Consider the following 14,646-nt stretch of genomic DNA (forward strand, 5'->3'; position numbering starts at 1 on the left):
GATTTATTACTAGCTAAATGAGTTACACACAACATACAATGATCTCTCTCGAATGGGTAGAACTAGCTAGTCTTGGCTCAAGTATTCTTATATTTTTGATTCTATTGTTTCAAGAATTTGTTAACTAATGTTGTGGAAAATAAAACTTGTTTAAAATAACAAAGAAAGCAACTGGTTAAGTCGTCCAATCTTCAATATCATCTCTTTGTGTTGACACAGACTTGTTTAAAATAATACTAATCATTGGAACGAAACTGGCTGAAAAAAATTATTGAATAATTACGTATCATTAGCTGTAATACTCTTTAACTATTTAAACCTATAATACCTATGTATGTAACTTAATCTGATTTGGAATCTACATCAAATAAGTGTATAACATAGTTTCCTGAGTGAATTAAACTAAGAACAAGCTCATTATTAGGGGTTAATTAATTTAGTAGTGGTGCAAAATAACGAGAAACAACAGACAGTTGAATTATGAATACTAATCAATTTTATAAAAACAAACAGTCTTACAATTGGTTTTAAGTCGATTATAACGGATTTAGAGTCAGATTTTAGATCAGAATTTCACTATAAAAAAAATTAACATTACCAACCAAAACATGAATTAGAAGAAACATGATTTGTATAGTATAACAATTTTCAAAGTGCATAAGATTAGTGATTTACAAGAGTTACTAATTATTTTTAATGAGATTTAAGTTGGTTTTTATATCAGCAATTAAGAAAAAAGTTCTGATTAGTTGTATGATAAAGTGTGGTAATCTAATTGAAAAATAAAATTAAAAATAAAAACCCTACAAAGTATATAAATCATAGATGCATGAGTAATGCCACGTTGCCGCTTTTGTTCGGTGGCTTCCTTCTCTCTCTCTCTCACACACACACTACTCACCACCACTCTCTCTCTCTCTCCTTTCCATCTCTCTTGGATTCTTTCAGATTCCATGGAAGCTCCAAAAAGCTGATTCGCTGGAGCAGATTTTTTTTTTTTTCCGTCTTCACTTCTCAGATTCGGATCCTTGGTACATAACACTAACCGCGTTTCTCCGATCCGTTTCTTATATATCCGATTCGAATTCCTTTTTTTTTGTTCAGAGCTCTGAGATTCTCATTTCCGCCGCAGATCCTTTTGATTTGATTTTGGATTTTTATTTTCTTTTGATTCGTGAAGATACCTGTTAGTGTTCTTTTTTTTTTCCTTTCTCTATACTTTTTGATTCGATTTGATTCGTATCGTTTATTCGAATTTTGTTTAGGAAGTACAGATTCTGGATCGTGTTTATTGTTAATTGTTCATGATTCGTTTGTTTTGAATTCTATCATCTTCTTCTTTGAACACTCAGGATCTAGTTTTTGATTTGAAGAATTCGAGTTTGAAATCAGCTTCACATTTTTTAAACTTATCCATATTCAGATAGGGTTTGTTATCTTAATTATGTTTTTAGGGATCCAGGATCTGTGTGTTTAGTTCGTTTCGTGTTGTTGAAGTTGCTGCTCGTATCATCCAATTTTATTCGAATCTTGTTCTGATTTAGGAATCGTATAATTGGTGATATAGTTTATTAATGATGGATTGTGTTTTTATGTATACAGCTCCTGCATTTGGGGAAGCTGATATAAGGTTAGACCTGGTTTCTTATTAGATGGTATGCAGCAGTTTCGTAAGGAGTGTTATTGTTCAAGCTGGTGGTCGTATTGGGGTGTTGGCTCAAGGGAGACATCGGTTTAATCATATCAAGAAGACCTTGAGTTTTGGTTTACGGTTTAGAACTAGTGTGATTGGATTTAGAACCAGTGGAATCGGGTTTAGAACCAGTGCAAAGATGATGGTTGATTCTTCCACCGGAGAGAAACGAGTATCTTTAGTTGATATGCCGCCTGGGAAAGTTGATGATGGCGGATACATTGGCGGTGGGTGGAAAAAGTGAGTTGCATCTCATTTTGGTTGATGTTTTTCTTTTTGTGGTTTTCCTGAATGTAGATTTTTTCTAGGGTATATTGATATATGACTTGTACTTAAGATATCACTTCATGGTCGGGGATACTCCACTTTACGATGGTTGTGTTTGTTTTAGTTGTGCTCTTTCATTTGTTTCACCAAATTAGTTTACTATACAGATGATTATATCATGGAAGAAACTAAGTTCCACTGTACGTTGAAGCTTTATACTGTTATGAAGGCAATCTGTAGTTTTCTATGGCTTTGGATCAATGTGAAAGTATTGTTTTCTTCTCTTTTCATTTGTTTTAAAGTGGTTCTTGATAAATTTTATGTGCAAATGACAGTGATGATGGAAGCTTGAGATGTGGGTACTGTAGTTTCAGAGGGAAAAGATCTACGATGGAAGATTTCTATGATGTCAAAGCTTCCACAATTGAAGGCCAAACAGTGTCCATGTTTGGAATATTTGATGGTTAGTTTTTATGTTTCTCTTCCTTCGTTTTATTTGTTTGATATAGACGAAAAGGACATGTTAGTGTTGAATTCGGGAAGACATTTGATCTGCATTGAAGTCTGGTTTTCAATTTTCCATATTATCATAGTATCTATCACAGTCTAGCTTCATTTGCAGATTTAAGTAGTTCGTTGCAAACTGGTCACACTATATGTGCTATGTCTATTAATTTAAGAAGTATCTAGAACTACAATAGTTAGAGTCTGCATTTGTTCGTGCTTATTTATGATATTAAAGGCTGCAGTGCATAGTTGAACTATCAATATGCGTCCATGTAATACTCAGAAGCAGAATTATATGTTCCTGACGTGATATTTAGATTTCCTCTTCTAATATCTGAAGCTTTAATCACAGGTCATGGTGGTTCACGTGCTGCTGAGTACCTGAAGGAACACCTCTTCAACAATCTTATGAAGCATCCACAATTTTTGACGGACACCAAGCTAGCATTAAGTGCGCTCTATATCTCTTGGCATAAGATCTTGTTATAATATGGGCTCATACAGCTTGATACAAGTCACTGAGTCACCTTCTAACTTGATTAATTTTGCAGGTGAAACATATAAACAAACTGATGTAGCATTCCTTGAGGCGGAAAAGGATACTTACAGAGATGATGGCTCCACAGCATCTGCTGCTGTGTTAGTGGGGAATCATTTATATGTTGCAAATGTTGGAGATTCGAGGACAGTAGTTTCTAAAGCTGGGAAAGGTCAGTATTTCATTGTGATCTAATACAATGTGGTATATCATTAGAAGATAAATCGAGACCCTCAGCCAAAAATCAGTTTACTAAATGGAATTATACTATCCATAGTGAATGGAGTCAGATAAATTTTTGTGACTGGCCACAAGCCTTTGTTGTTTTCTTTCCATAAGGACCCTTTTCAAACTTAGTGTTAATGCTTTGCAGCGATTGCGCTATCTGATGACCATAAGCCAAATAGAAGTGATGAAAGAAAGCGAATCGAAAGTGCTGGTGGTGTTATCATGTGGGCAGGTAATCTGATGTTATAAAAAACCATTCCTCGTTTGTATCCCCCTAAGTGGTTGCTTGCTTCTAAACATGACATAATGAAATCGCAGATATTCCCCTTCTGAGTTTGATCACTAGCTTCATTAAATGATTTACTCAAAATGCTTGATGTTTCCGTCACGGATTTTAATTTAAAAAATGATGTTTGTTTTTTTTGTTTCTGTTTTAGGCTTTAGGCCTCATTCTATTTTAAAAGTTTCTGGGGAAAACTGACATACAAACATCTTATCGAGGCATTCTATTCGTCTGCTTAATCATTCTTTAAACATTCTGTGCAGGGAAAAACTAGATTTCCTAGCCTTATTATCATCATGTTTTTTGCTTGTCAGGAACATGGAGAGTAGGTGGGGTGTTGGCAATGTCCCGGGCCTTTGGTAACAGAATGCTGAAGCAATTCGTTGTTGCTGAACCCGAGATACAAGTAACCGCTTCTAACTGCAGCTGACTTCTATCTGTCGAGGGTGTTATATAGTTATCCTATTCTGTAGTATCACCAATGTAAAATCATTAGTGTTGAGATTTTGTGAACACACTTCTCTTCTTATTTTGCAGGATCTAGAGATAGATCATGAGGCCGAGTTGCTAGTGCTTGCAAGTGACGGTTTATGGGATGTGGTGCCAAATGAGGTGCGACTCAGATAAAATCCCCCCTTGTATTTGTTTCCAGATTGTTCAGGAAAGTATATCTTAGATTGTTTTAACGTTGGATATAGGATGCCGTATCTCTTGCTCAGAGCGAGGAAGAGCCCGAGGCAGCTGCCCGCAAGTTAACTGACACTGCCTTCAGCCGTGGCAGTGCAGACAACATCACGTGCATTGTTGTTAAATTCCGTCATGATAAGACTGAATCTCCTAAAATTGAACGAAACACCCTGGCTGAATCAGAACCAGAACTGAACCCCACAGCTGAACTGGAACCGGAATTAAACCGCAATGCTACCACGGAAACCGAATCAAGTCCCAGAGATGAACTGGAACCCAAACCTGATGATGCTACACTCGATCGAAAACCGGAAACTGAACCAGAGGCCAAGGGTGAGAAAGCAGGTGAGTAAGGTAGCAGCCGGAGAAAGGTGTCCATATAGTTGGGGGGCATGTGGTAAACAGATGAATATAAAATTGCTTAGTTGTTGTGTGATTTGTGGCTACCTGTAACGTGTGAGGATTGTGTTTTGGTTTTGTGTTGCATCATGCACATGCCTATGCCTATGCCTATGCCTGCCTTGAGAGGACGAGTACGACCCTTTTGACATGTCCTCGATTTTTGTCTATTCATTTTGCTCTATTTTGTTTGTTGGTGCTACTCACACCAAGAACAAACTCATTTGTTCTGCTTCTCCCACTTCTTTCTATCTTTTATATAAAAACCTTCCAATAAACAATGTGTCAATGTTTTTGTAATTCTTCCCCATCTCCTTCGTTTTCTTCGTTCGTCTCTACGTTGTTAGTTGAACAAACATCGTTACCGGAAGAAGTTTGTGGTTGACCAGAAAACCAACTGATAAACCAAGTGATCTTAGCTTCTTCTAAGATATACTTCCATGTTTGCACATCCCTTCTCTAATAAAATGATACGAAATGGTCGACAAGTGATAAGTATCAGAGAAAATGATACTTACAAGATCTTTTTCGTACACGAAATTGTAGTCTAGTACTTAGTACTAAGCTAGTCAATATCATTTCATACTTCCGAAATTGTAGTCTAGTACTTAGTACTAAGCTAGTCAACATCATTATCCAGTTATATGCACGCACGTGTGACCGTAACGAGAAGGAAAAAATATTTTTCCTATTTTACCACTTTTAAATTAACTATAATTAAAATAATCATGGTCAAATAAGTAACAACGTTTCAGTAATCATGGTCAATAAACCACGGTCAAGTATAGGTAAGAAAATGTATGGTACAATTGTTACTAGTTACGTTGTCATATACATACACCCTTTGCATTTGATTTTTAACCTCATAGTATGTATCTAGTCAACAAAAAGTAAACTCAAAAGCATGCATCTGCAAGTTGTAGACTACAAAATAAGAAAAAAATATATTTTATGTTTTTACCACATATGGCTCTTAACCTTGGTCAAAACTTTTATCATGGTTAACTTAATATATATCCCTTACATTGTTTTCTCAGATTTTATATATTTGAGGTTGTTCTTAAGAGAAAAAGAAGAGAGAAAAAGAAGAGAGAAAAAGAAGAGAGAAAAAAAGAGAGTAAGCTTCGTAAAAGGTGTATCTCACTCTTGTAGCAAAACCTAGTTTGATATTCTAATCCTCGGAGTTGCGATCTAACTGTTGGTATGTGTTTTTTCCTACTTTCATGGTTTCAATTCTTCTTCTATGTTTACTTTGGACTCTTTTCGCATTCTCCATTTCTCGCTTGCATTAAGATTAAATTTAGGGTTTCAAATTTTACAGTGATGAATTTTGGGGGTTTTGGTTTGTATCACTCCTTTAGACACTCTGGCTCTCTCTAATGGTGAATTTAGGTTTATTCTAAAGCAATCGATTTGTACTCACTGTCTGTAGATCTCTTTGAAATGATTATGAACTGGTTCGAATTTTAACGGATCTCAAGTTTATAAGAGCTTTTTTTTTTTGGTTCGTAGTGATTAGGGGATATGTGGCTTTATATGATGATGAATTTGGGTTGATTCTTAAGATTCTCAGATTTTACATTGTTTTCTCAGATTTTATATATTTGAGTTTATCCTTAAGAGAAAAATAAGAGAGAAAAAAAGAGTAACCTTCGTAAAAGGTGTATCTCACTCTTGTAACAAAACCTAGTTTGATATTCCAATCCTCGGAGTTGCGATCTAACTGTTGGTATGTGTTTTTCCTACTTTCATGGTTTCAATTCTTCTTCTATGTATACTTTGGACTCTTTTCGCTTTCTCCATTTCTCGCTTGCATTAAGATTAAATTTAGGGTTTCAAATTTTACAGTGATGAATTTTGGGGGTTTTGGTTTGTATCACTCCTTTAGACACTCTGGCTCTCTCTAATGGTGAATTTAGGTTTATTCTAAAGCAATCAATTTGTACTATCTGCCTGTAGATCTCTTTGAAATGTTTATGAACTAGTTCGAATTTTCATGGATCTCAAGTTTATAAGAGCTTTTTTTGGTTCGTAGTGATTAGGGGATATGTGGCTTTATATGATGATGAATTTGGGTTGATTCTTAAGGTTCTCAGATTTTACATTGTTTTCTCAGATTTTACATTGTTTTCTCAGATTTTATATATTTGAGTTTATACTTAAGAGAAAAATAAGAGAGAAAAAAGAGTAACCTTCGTAAAAGGTGTATCTCACTCTTGTAACAAAACCTAGTTTGATATTCCAATCCTCGGAGTTGCGATCTAACTGTTGGTATGTGTTTTTCCTACTTTCATGGTTTCAATTCTTCTTCTATGTATACTTTGGACTCTTTTCGCTTTCTCGATTTCTCGCTTGCATTAAGATTAAATTTAGGGTTTCAAATTTTACAATGATGAATTTTGGGGGTTTTGGTTTGTATCACTCCTTTAGACACTATGGCTCTCTCTAATGGTGAATTTAGGCTTATTCGAAAGCAATCAATTTGTACTATCTGCTTGTAGATCTTTTTGAAATGTTTATGAACTAGTTCGAATTTTCACGGATCTCAAGTTTATAAGAGCTTTTTTTGGTTCGTAGTGATTAGGAGACTTTGTGGCTCTATATGATGATGAATTTGGGTTGAGGCAATCGATTTGTAGTGTCACTGTCTGTCTCTAGATCTGTTTGAAATGTTTGTGAATTGGTTCGGATTTTTGTGGATCTCAAGTTTGTTTGATTTTTAGCATTTATTGAAATGTGGACTATGAGTTTTTTTGGATTCGTAGTGATTAGGACATGCAAGAAGAACTGGATTTGTGGATTATGATTGTGGGTTGGTGAAATGTAGTTTAGGTTAGGTTTACTCTTGATAGAGTTTGAGGATCTCTTGTCATAGTTGAGTTTTTGTGGTTTTGATTGGTTTTTGGTTCTTCATTAGTATTTAAATCTTGTTCGATCTAGAAAGTCTTCATTTAAATCTAGATCTTACATATTCTTTAAGATGTTCAATTGCATTAGGATGATAGATTCTCAAGATCTTTTTTTTTTTATGAATGTAAAGTAAAACCTCTATAAATTAATAATTTAGAACCGTGAAAATCTATTAACTTATAGAGATATTAATTTATCGATAAATTTATATTCAGCGGATTGTCTTATAAATTTTTGTGTGTTTATTGTGTGGCTTATAAATTTTTGTGTGTTTATTGTGTGGCTAAGATCTCGTAATATCAAACATTGGTTCTGTATGCTCCCTTTTTTTTTTCTTTTTTTTCTTTTTTTTATTATAAATGAAGTGTTATGGTAAGAGAGTCGAACCGGTTTTGTCTAGTTAACTTCGGGGGCTTATTATACCAGTTGAGACTAGGCCATTGCATAAGATCGATTTTCTTGAACTAGTGATTTGCATGTTAGTTAAGATGGTATATGTATCAAATCATGAGACCTTGTAGCTAGTTAAACCGAAACAAATCTCTATAAACATGTGTGTAATCCTTTAGAATCCTCAGATTTTTTCCATATTTCACTGAATCTAATCATTTTTTTTTCTCTCATTCTCTTTTTTGCCAATGAGTAGGAGCAGATATTTGGAACAAAACATTTCTCGAGAGAACATGGATTGCAACAGGGATGAAGCGAAAAGGGCAATGGATGTAGCTGAGTTGAAGATTACAGAAAAGGACTACAATGGTGCAAAGAAGTTTGCAAACAAGGCTCAAATCTTGTTTCCTGAGCTGCATGGTTTGAAAAAACTAATGACGGCTATCGATGTTTACATCGCGGGAGAGAAACTAATCGGCGGAGAAGTTGATTGGTATGGAGTCCTTGGTGTAGATCCTTATGCTAATGATGACGCAGTGAAAAAACAATACCACAAGTTACTTCTTGTCCTCCATCCGGATAAAAACAAGTGCAACTATGCTAAAGGTGCGTATGACTTGGTTATACAAGCTAAGGATACACTAACTAAGGAGCCGGAGAAAGCAGTATATATAGAAAAGAGGCGCAAAGAAGAAGCTCAACGATCCCGAAAAGCACAGAGCGTGAAACGACCACGCCAGCCAACTTCTAAAGCGGCTAAAAATGTAAGGAAGCCTGTTGTTCAGAATGTCAAGGCTAGAGCTAAGTCCACTGCTCGTATGGAAAGATCCCATGTGCCTTCGCCTGCGCATGCTTTCGTTGTTCCTTCTTCGATGGCGGAGCAGAGTACTCAATTCTGGACACAGTGCTTGAACTGCAAAAACAAATATTTGTTTGAAAGGATTTATCTTAACAAGAACTTGCGTTGTCAAGAGTGTGGGCATGGTTTCTTTGCGAAAGAGATACCTCGACCGCCAAATGCTTCCATGCTGCCAGTCAACAACCTCTCTTCTACCAAGCTGCACATGGATTCCAATTACTACCAAGCTTCTAGGAGTGTCCCTTCACCATCTGTCAAGTACGTTTTTCAGGGGGGTCCTTCATCAAAAGTGTCTGGTTTTAACAGCTGGAGTCCAACAAATCAAGCTGCGGGTGTGGTTCAACAAGAACAAGTGGCAAAAGAGTTTTGGGAATCACAAGAAAGAGATGCTGCTAGAGGATTCGCAAGCTTTGATGTGAGAAGTTTCAAAAGGCCAAAGATAGACGGTTCCAATATCCATGGTGGTGATCAAGTGGCTAGCAATCAAACAGGTGCAAGGATTGTTTCCAATGGAAATACCGAAACGCGTCAACATCCCCGTGCTTTAGATGAAGACAAGGGTGATGGAAGAATGGTGTTACCTAACAGAGCTCTCATTGGAAGAGGCAAGGCAGAAATTCGTAAGAGACTCCAGGAAATGATCTCTGACGTGGTAGCAAAAGTGATTGCGCCGCCTCCTGATGGAGAGAAGAAGAGTATGAATGCAACGAGCAAGATGAGTGGCAAGGCAGATGAGGTTGGAAGGTCAGTTGAGGAAACTCCCCGTGTGGCTTTAGATGAAGACAAGGATGATGAAGTGGAGACAATCATTATAGATTAGTGGTTTCAAGGTAGTAACAATGGAGGCAAGAAACATATCAGATCATCTTATCTCACATGTGGAATCATTAGGGCATATCACTAATTATCCAAGTAAGGTTTGATATTTTGTTCTTTTCTCTTTTCTATTTTTCTTTCTTTTGCTTAAAACTTATTCAGAAACTATCTGCATCGGAAACATTAGTCCGAATATTTCGTATATTTTTCTGGTGGTTAAGTGTAAAACTTTGTTGGTATTTTGGTATCATTTGTTTGGATATTATTGACATGTTAGTGATAAATGTATGGTGGTGATTGTGATAGGCCAAGCCGGTCCATGTTGACACCAGCCTATTTAAGCATGCACCGGTTTGGTCCTGGCTTTAGAATTTGACTTGGGCCAATATCGTTGATATATCAAAACATTTTAGTGCATCCTAGATGCAACTGAGATCCCTTAGGCTGCATGGTTAAGTTTGTTTCTTGTCAATATGTATTATCATATTTTTAGGCATCAATATTTTTGCTTGCATTGCGTTTATTTTTGTATTTACAACAACAACAAAAAAAAGATCACAATTTTCAAAATTTGAAGTGCTTTGGTTTTTTGTTAATTATAAACGTAAATACTAAACCTAAAGAAAAATTGTTTTGTTCCGTTTGTTTTTGAGATTTATTATTTTTCGTTTTAGTATTTTTTTTTTGGTAAGATTCGTTTTAGTATTTTACATAAAGTATTATTCCGCAATTTATGATTTTAAGAAATATCTTATAAGAAAGTAAAAATGTTTGCTAAATGTTTTGATTTTCAATTTAATTTTCGTGTAAATAAACACTTTGAATGAGTCTCAAATCATCTTCTTCTCATGTATAGAGAAATAAATAACACTTTGTGGGATTTTGATTCTATAATGCATGGTGTTCGAACACGTGAATTCACGTTATCTTAGCCAAGCCGAATTAGTCAAAATTATGAAGATAGATGAAATGCAACACATGATCATTGTTGCTTCTCTCTTTACAAAATTGCTTCAAAAAAAATCTTGATTTCTAATCTCATCATCTCTTCCACACCTTTGTTTTTGGGTCCACTGATCTCTCTTTCACTTATATTAATCTTTTGTTTGGATAATCGTCGTTGTCATACTATTTATACTAATAAGGACACATGAAGTGAATCTAAACATTCCCACTCTACAAAGGTGATTGTCCTTTTACAATCCAATCAATGGACTTACTATTTATGTGATACTTAGGTTGATGATTCTTGTCCTTAAATGTAAAGATAGATATTTACGGCCGCTCGATCGATATTATAAGTCAAACAAAGTGATTTTGTTGTTGTTGTTGTAGTGCAAATGAATAAAGTTTCGGTCCATATATGTATAAATATCGAAAGGATAAATAAGAACGAATCTATCTTATTCCAATTTAAGTGTAGAACAGAGAACAATATATTCTTTTTCTTACTACGTTCTTGGTACTTTTTTCTTATGTCAACTCGTTTGAGATATGAAGTTGGTCGTTTTGTTCTTCTTCTTTTTTTTTTTTTTTCCTTTTTTAAAAAATTAAGAAAACTGACATCGTTAAAAGTGCTACTTCTCTATATATATTACCCAATATATTATAGTGTGATAATGATTTGGCTATATAGCTTTGAGTAGAGAGAACTAGTTCGAAAGAGATGTCTTTGCTATTATAAAGAGCCAATCTTATAAAGAGCCAATCTTTGTTGTGTATATATATATAATAATCTCGAGGTACTCTCGTAGTATTCTCAAGAATACTTTAGCACGTTACAAAGTTAGCAAACGAATTTTTCTTTTTCTAGATATGAGACTTTGTTTATTAGAAATCTTTGTGATCACTTTGAGATATCCTTTTTTTTTATTTAGGTTTTTTATATAAAGAGTGTTGGATAAAGCACGTGTGACCATTTTTGCTCTCTCGAGATTGGCTCTTCGAGTCAGGAAAAGTTAAAGGCCATGAAGCAAACCCTAAAGTACTGTATCTAATCTTTTGTTCGATCATTCACAAATAAATATACTAATAATAGTAGGTAAATTACTCAGAAGAAACCCACCAGGAGGGGTTTTGAGAATTTAATAATAGTCGTAATTTGGTAATGCAACCACAACAACATTTGCTTTTAAGTTACTCTGTCAATACAAAATACGTAGGAGTGCTTTTAAACCTTATCATCATTAACCAAGAGCCTTTATTGATTATGAGTGGAAACGTTTGAAACTATCCATCGAGGGTTTGTTTAATCCACACATATTTGAAACCAAACTTAATAAAGTTAAAATGGTCGGTCGGCTTCACAGTTCACACCATTATAATCTAATCTTCCCGATCGAGCATATCTTTTTTTATTAGACGATCTCGATCTCTTACATGGAATGTTTTAAGCCTATACTGCTATCAAGACAACATCCTCTGCCTTACTTGTCTCAAATTCTATTTATGATCTCTCAAAAGGGGTCGATATGTTTTAATGTCTTATTTTTGTATCTATCTAAAACATAAATATACACAAACCTGAAAAATTTGTAGTATCTTTCAATAAACTAGTTTCGTATTTCTTTGTATTTTCACTAATATAAATCGTAGTATATATGACTACAAACAAGTACACACACACTGAAAACGATGTTGACGCTAATCTAATCCTAATCCTAATCCTAATGCCATACACTAGCTAATATACACACATACATGATACTATGATAGGATGATACACATTCTACACATTCACTTTTATATATCTTCAACAGTTATCTAAATGAAAAAGAAAAATAAAAGTTTTATCCAAATGAAAAAAAAACTTTTATTACCAAGAGAGGGGTAAAATGGTCAAATAAAACAGAGAAAAAAAGAGAGGGGTAAAATGGTAAAAAGAGAAGGGATTAATATAAGAAAGCATCCAATGAGAGTGGTGAAATCAGAGAGAAAGGACCTTTACTCCCTTTTTAAGTCCACCCATCCAATCACACACTGTTTCCTCTCTTTTTAAAAAATAAAAATAAAGGTTTATTTATTTTTTAAATAATACTTATTAAGTGAGAGAAATACAAAAAAAAAAAAAAAAAGTTTGTTAGAAGGATTCTTCTCTCTCTCTATCTCTTCTCTTCTTCTTATCTCCCTCCAAAGACGGCGACTGTAATCTTTTGTCGTAAGATCTCGCCGGAAATACAAAAAGAGTATAACAACAAACTTCTCTCAGATCAGATCTCTGTTAAGTTTCATACCTCAATCTTACCTTTTACGCTACTCACTTTCTTCATCTGTTTCTGCGCGACGGATTTGGTTTTTTTTTTTTTTGGTTTGTTTTCGTCGTTATCTGACGCCGGAGGTGTTAGCGATTTGAAACCGTGGCTATACGGAGGCAGACGAAAGAAGAAGACGATGGAAGCTAATAACGGGATTGAAAGCTTGATGAATCAGACGAATCTGAGTCAGGAGAGAGAGTTTATTAGAAGACATCATAAGCATGAGCTTTTGCAGAATCAGTGTAGCTCTACGCTAGTTAAACATATCAAAGCTCCTGTTCATATTGTAAGCCTTCTTCTTCTTCTCCTCTAAATCTTCTACATGCGCCGCTCTGTTTTTTATTTTTTTTCTCTGTTTAGGTCTGTAATGCTTCTATATTTAATCAATTGTTAATTCAATCCAGAAATGTTAATTCTCTGTTTGATCTTATTGAGTTGAGGAAGATGAATCTGGATTGGTTTCTATTTATAGAAGCTTTTCCCATTTTGACTAGTGTTTATATACCAATCTGCTTGATTTGGTGTGTGTGTAGGTGTGGTCGCTGGTGAGAAGATTTGATCAGCCACAGAAGTATAAGCCATTTATTAGTAGGTGTGTTGTGAAAGGGAACATGGAGATTGGTACTGTTAGAGAAGTCGATGTTAAATCTGGTTTACCAGCTACTAGAAGTACTGAGAGGTTAGAGTTACTTGATGACAATGAGCATATTCTCAGTATCAGAATCGTTGGTGGTGATCACAGACTCAAGGTATACCAAACATCATTTCATGTGATTTGATTCAAAGACGACTTTTCATGTGATTGAATCATTCTTTTTTTTATGTGGATTTAGAACTATTCATCTATCATCTCTCTTCACCCTGAGAATATAGAAGGAAGAATAGGGACACTTGTGATTGAGTCATTTGTGGTTGATGTACCGGAAGGGAACACAAAGGATGAGACTTGTTACTTTGTTGAGGCTTTAATCAAATGCAATCTTAAATCTTTAGCTGATATCTCTGAACGTCTTGCGGTTCAAGACACGACTACAGAATCCATTATCAACAGAGTTTGATGACAAGGGTCGAGGAAAGAAACTTATATATATTGAATGGAGAGGAGGAAGAGGAGTCTCGAGAGATTTGGTTTGCCATGGATGAAGCTCTCAAAGGGGAAAAAAAAAAAGAGAGCGAGTCTCTTTGAGGATGGACAAGGCAAAAAAGAAAAAAATATCATCATCATTTTTACATAATAAGTTTCTCTCATTTGATGCTATTTTTGGGGTTCTTTTCACTTTCAACCCTCTTTTTCTTTTTTTTAATGTGTCTAATTTAATGAAATGTTTTTTTTTTTGGTTTCTATATTAGAACCAAAATACGATTTTGGGAGTTTTGGCTTTAGTCCACTTGCAGGAATCTTTTACAATTTGCAGAGACAATGTTAAAAGTGTGATCATGGGGTTCCACTCTCTTCTTCCTTTTTTTTTTTCTAACACTTTTTAGTTGCACCCATAAAGGCCACACAAACACACACTCTCTTTATTTTTTTGTTGTATTATTTATTTTTAGGTTTGAACCAATAGGATTGGTGGGATGTGAAAAATCTCAACACGGACCATTAAGGAAAGGGATCTTTGTTGTTGTTTATAGATTTTGTCTTGACTTGTGATTCAGGAAACACTCTTTAGCTCCATTAGCTGTAAAAAAGGTACTACTCTCTTTTGCTGTCTTTTTTTTTCTTTCTTTTCTTTCTTCAGTAGTGGATGAGCTCATACGTTTTTGATATAATAAGATTCGAATCGGTCACATGGACAGGTTGTTCCATTAACAATG

At 34.9% G+C, this 14,646-nt stretch overlaps 3 protein-coding genes across 5 annotated transcripts; all 3 read left to right on the plus strand.

Annotated features, from left to right (window-relative positions):
• Window positions 1-861: 861 nt before the first annotated feature.
• On the plus strand, window positions 862-4,891 carry LOC17876996 (probable protein phosphatase 2C 76). 2 transcript variants are annotated; one of them, XM_006279566.2, is made up of 9 exons: window positions 862-1,031; window positions 1,603-1,933; window positions 2,296-2,423; window positions 2,820-2,918; window positions 3,019-3,177; window positions 3,379-3,465; window positions 3,831-3,922; window positions 4,054-4,128; window positions 4,215-4,891. In XM_006279566.2, the coding sequence occupies exons 2-9, from the start codon at window positions 1,653-1,655 to the stop codon at window positions 4,554-4,556; spliced, it is 1,263 nt and encodes a 420-aa protein (XP_006279628.1). In that variant the 5' UTR covers window positions 862-1,031; window positions 1,603-1,652; the 3' UTR covers window positions 4,557-4,891. The 2 variants fall into 2 exon arrangements, with proteins under 2 accessions (XP_006279628.1, XP_023639996.1); XM_023784228.1 differs by lacking the exon at window positions 862-1,031 and adding an exon at window positions 1,085-1,186.
• Window positions 4,892-5,684: 793 nt separating this feature from the next.
• On the plus strand, window positions 5,685-9,861 carry LOC111831220. Of its 2 annotated transcripts, none has more exons than XM_023785132.1 (2): window positions 5,685-5,803; window positions 8,159-9,861. In XM_023785132.1, exon 2 carries the CDS (start codon window positions 8,196-8,198, stop codon window positions 9,579-9,581), a length of 1,386 nt encoding a protein of 461 aa, XP_023640900.1. In that variant the 5' UTR covers window positions 5,685-5,803; window positions 8,159-8,195; the 3' UTR covers window positions 9,582-9,861. The 2 variants fall into 2 exon arrangements, with proteins under 2 accessions (XP_023640900.1, XP_023640904.1); XM_023785136.1 differs by lacking the exon at window positions 5,685-5,803 and adding an exon at window positions 6,777-6,873.
• A 2,783-nt stretch (window positions 9,862-12,644) lies between these two features.
• On the plus strand, window positions 12,645-14,277 carry LOC17875036 (abscisic acid receptor PYL8). The gene is made up of 3 exons (XM_006279599.2): window positions 12,645-13,117; window positions 13,365-13,580; window positions 13,665-14,277. The coding sequence occupies exons 1-3, from the start codon at window positions 12,968-12,970 to the stop codon at window positions 13,887-13,889; spliced, it is 591 nt and encodes a 196-aa protein (XP_006279661.2). The 5' UTR covers window positions 12,645-12,967; the 3' UTR covers window positions 13,890-14,277.
• Window positions 14,278-14,646: the final 369 nt, after the last annotated feature.

Source organism: Capsella rubella, unplaced genomic scaffold (genome assembly GCF_000375325.1).
Source record: "Capsella rubella cultivar Monte Gargano unplaced genomic scaffold, Caprub1_0 scaffold_8, whole genome shotgun sequence".
In the NCBI taxonomy this organism is placed as follows: Eukaryota; Viridiplantae; Streptophyta; class Magnoliopsida; order Brassicales; family Brassicaceae; genus Capsella; species Capsella rubella.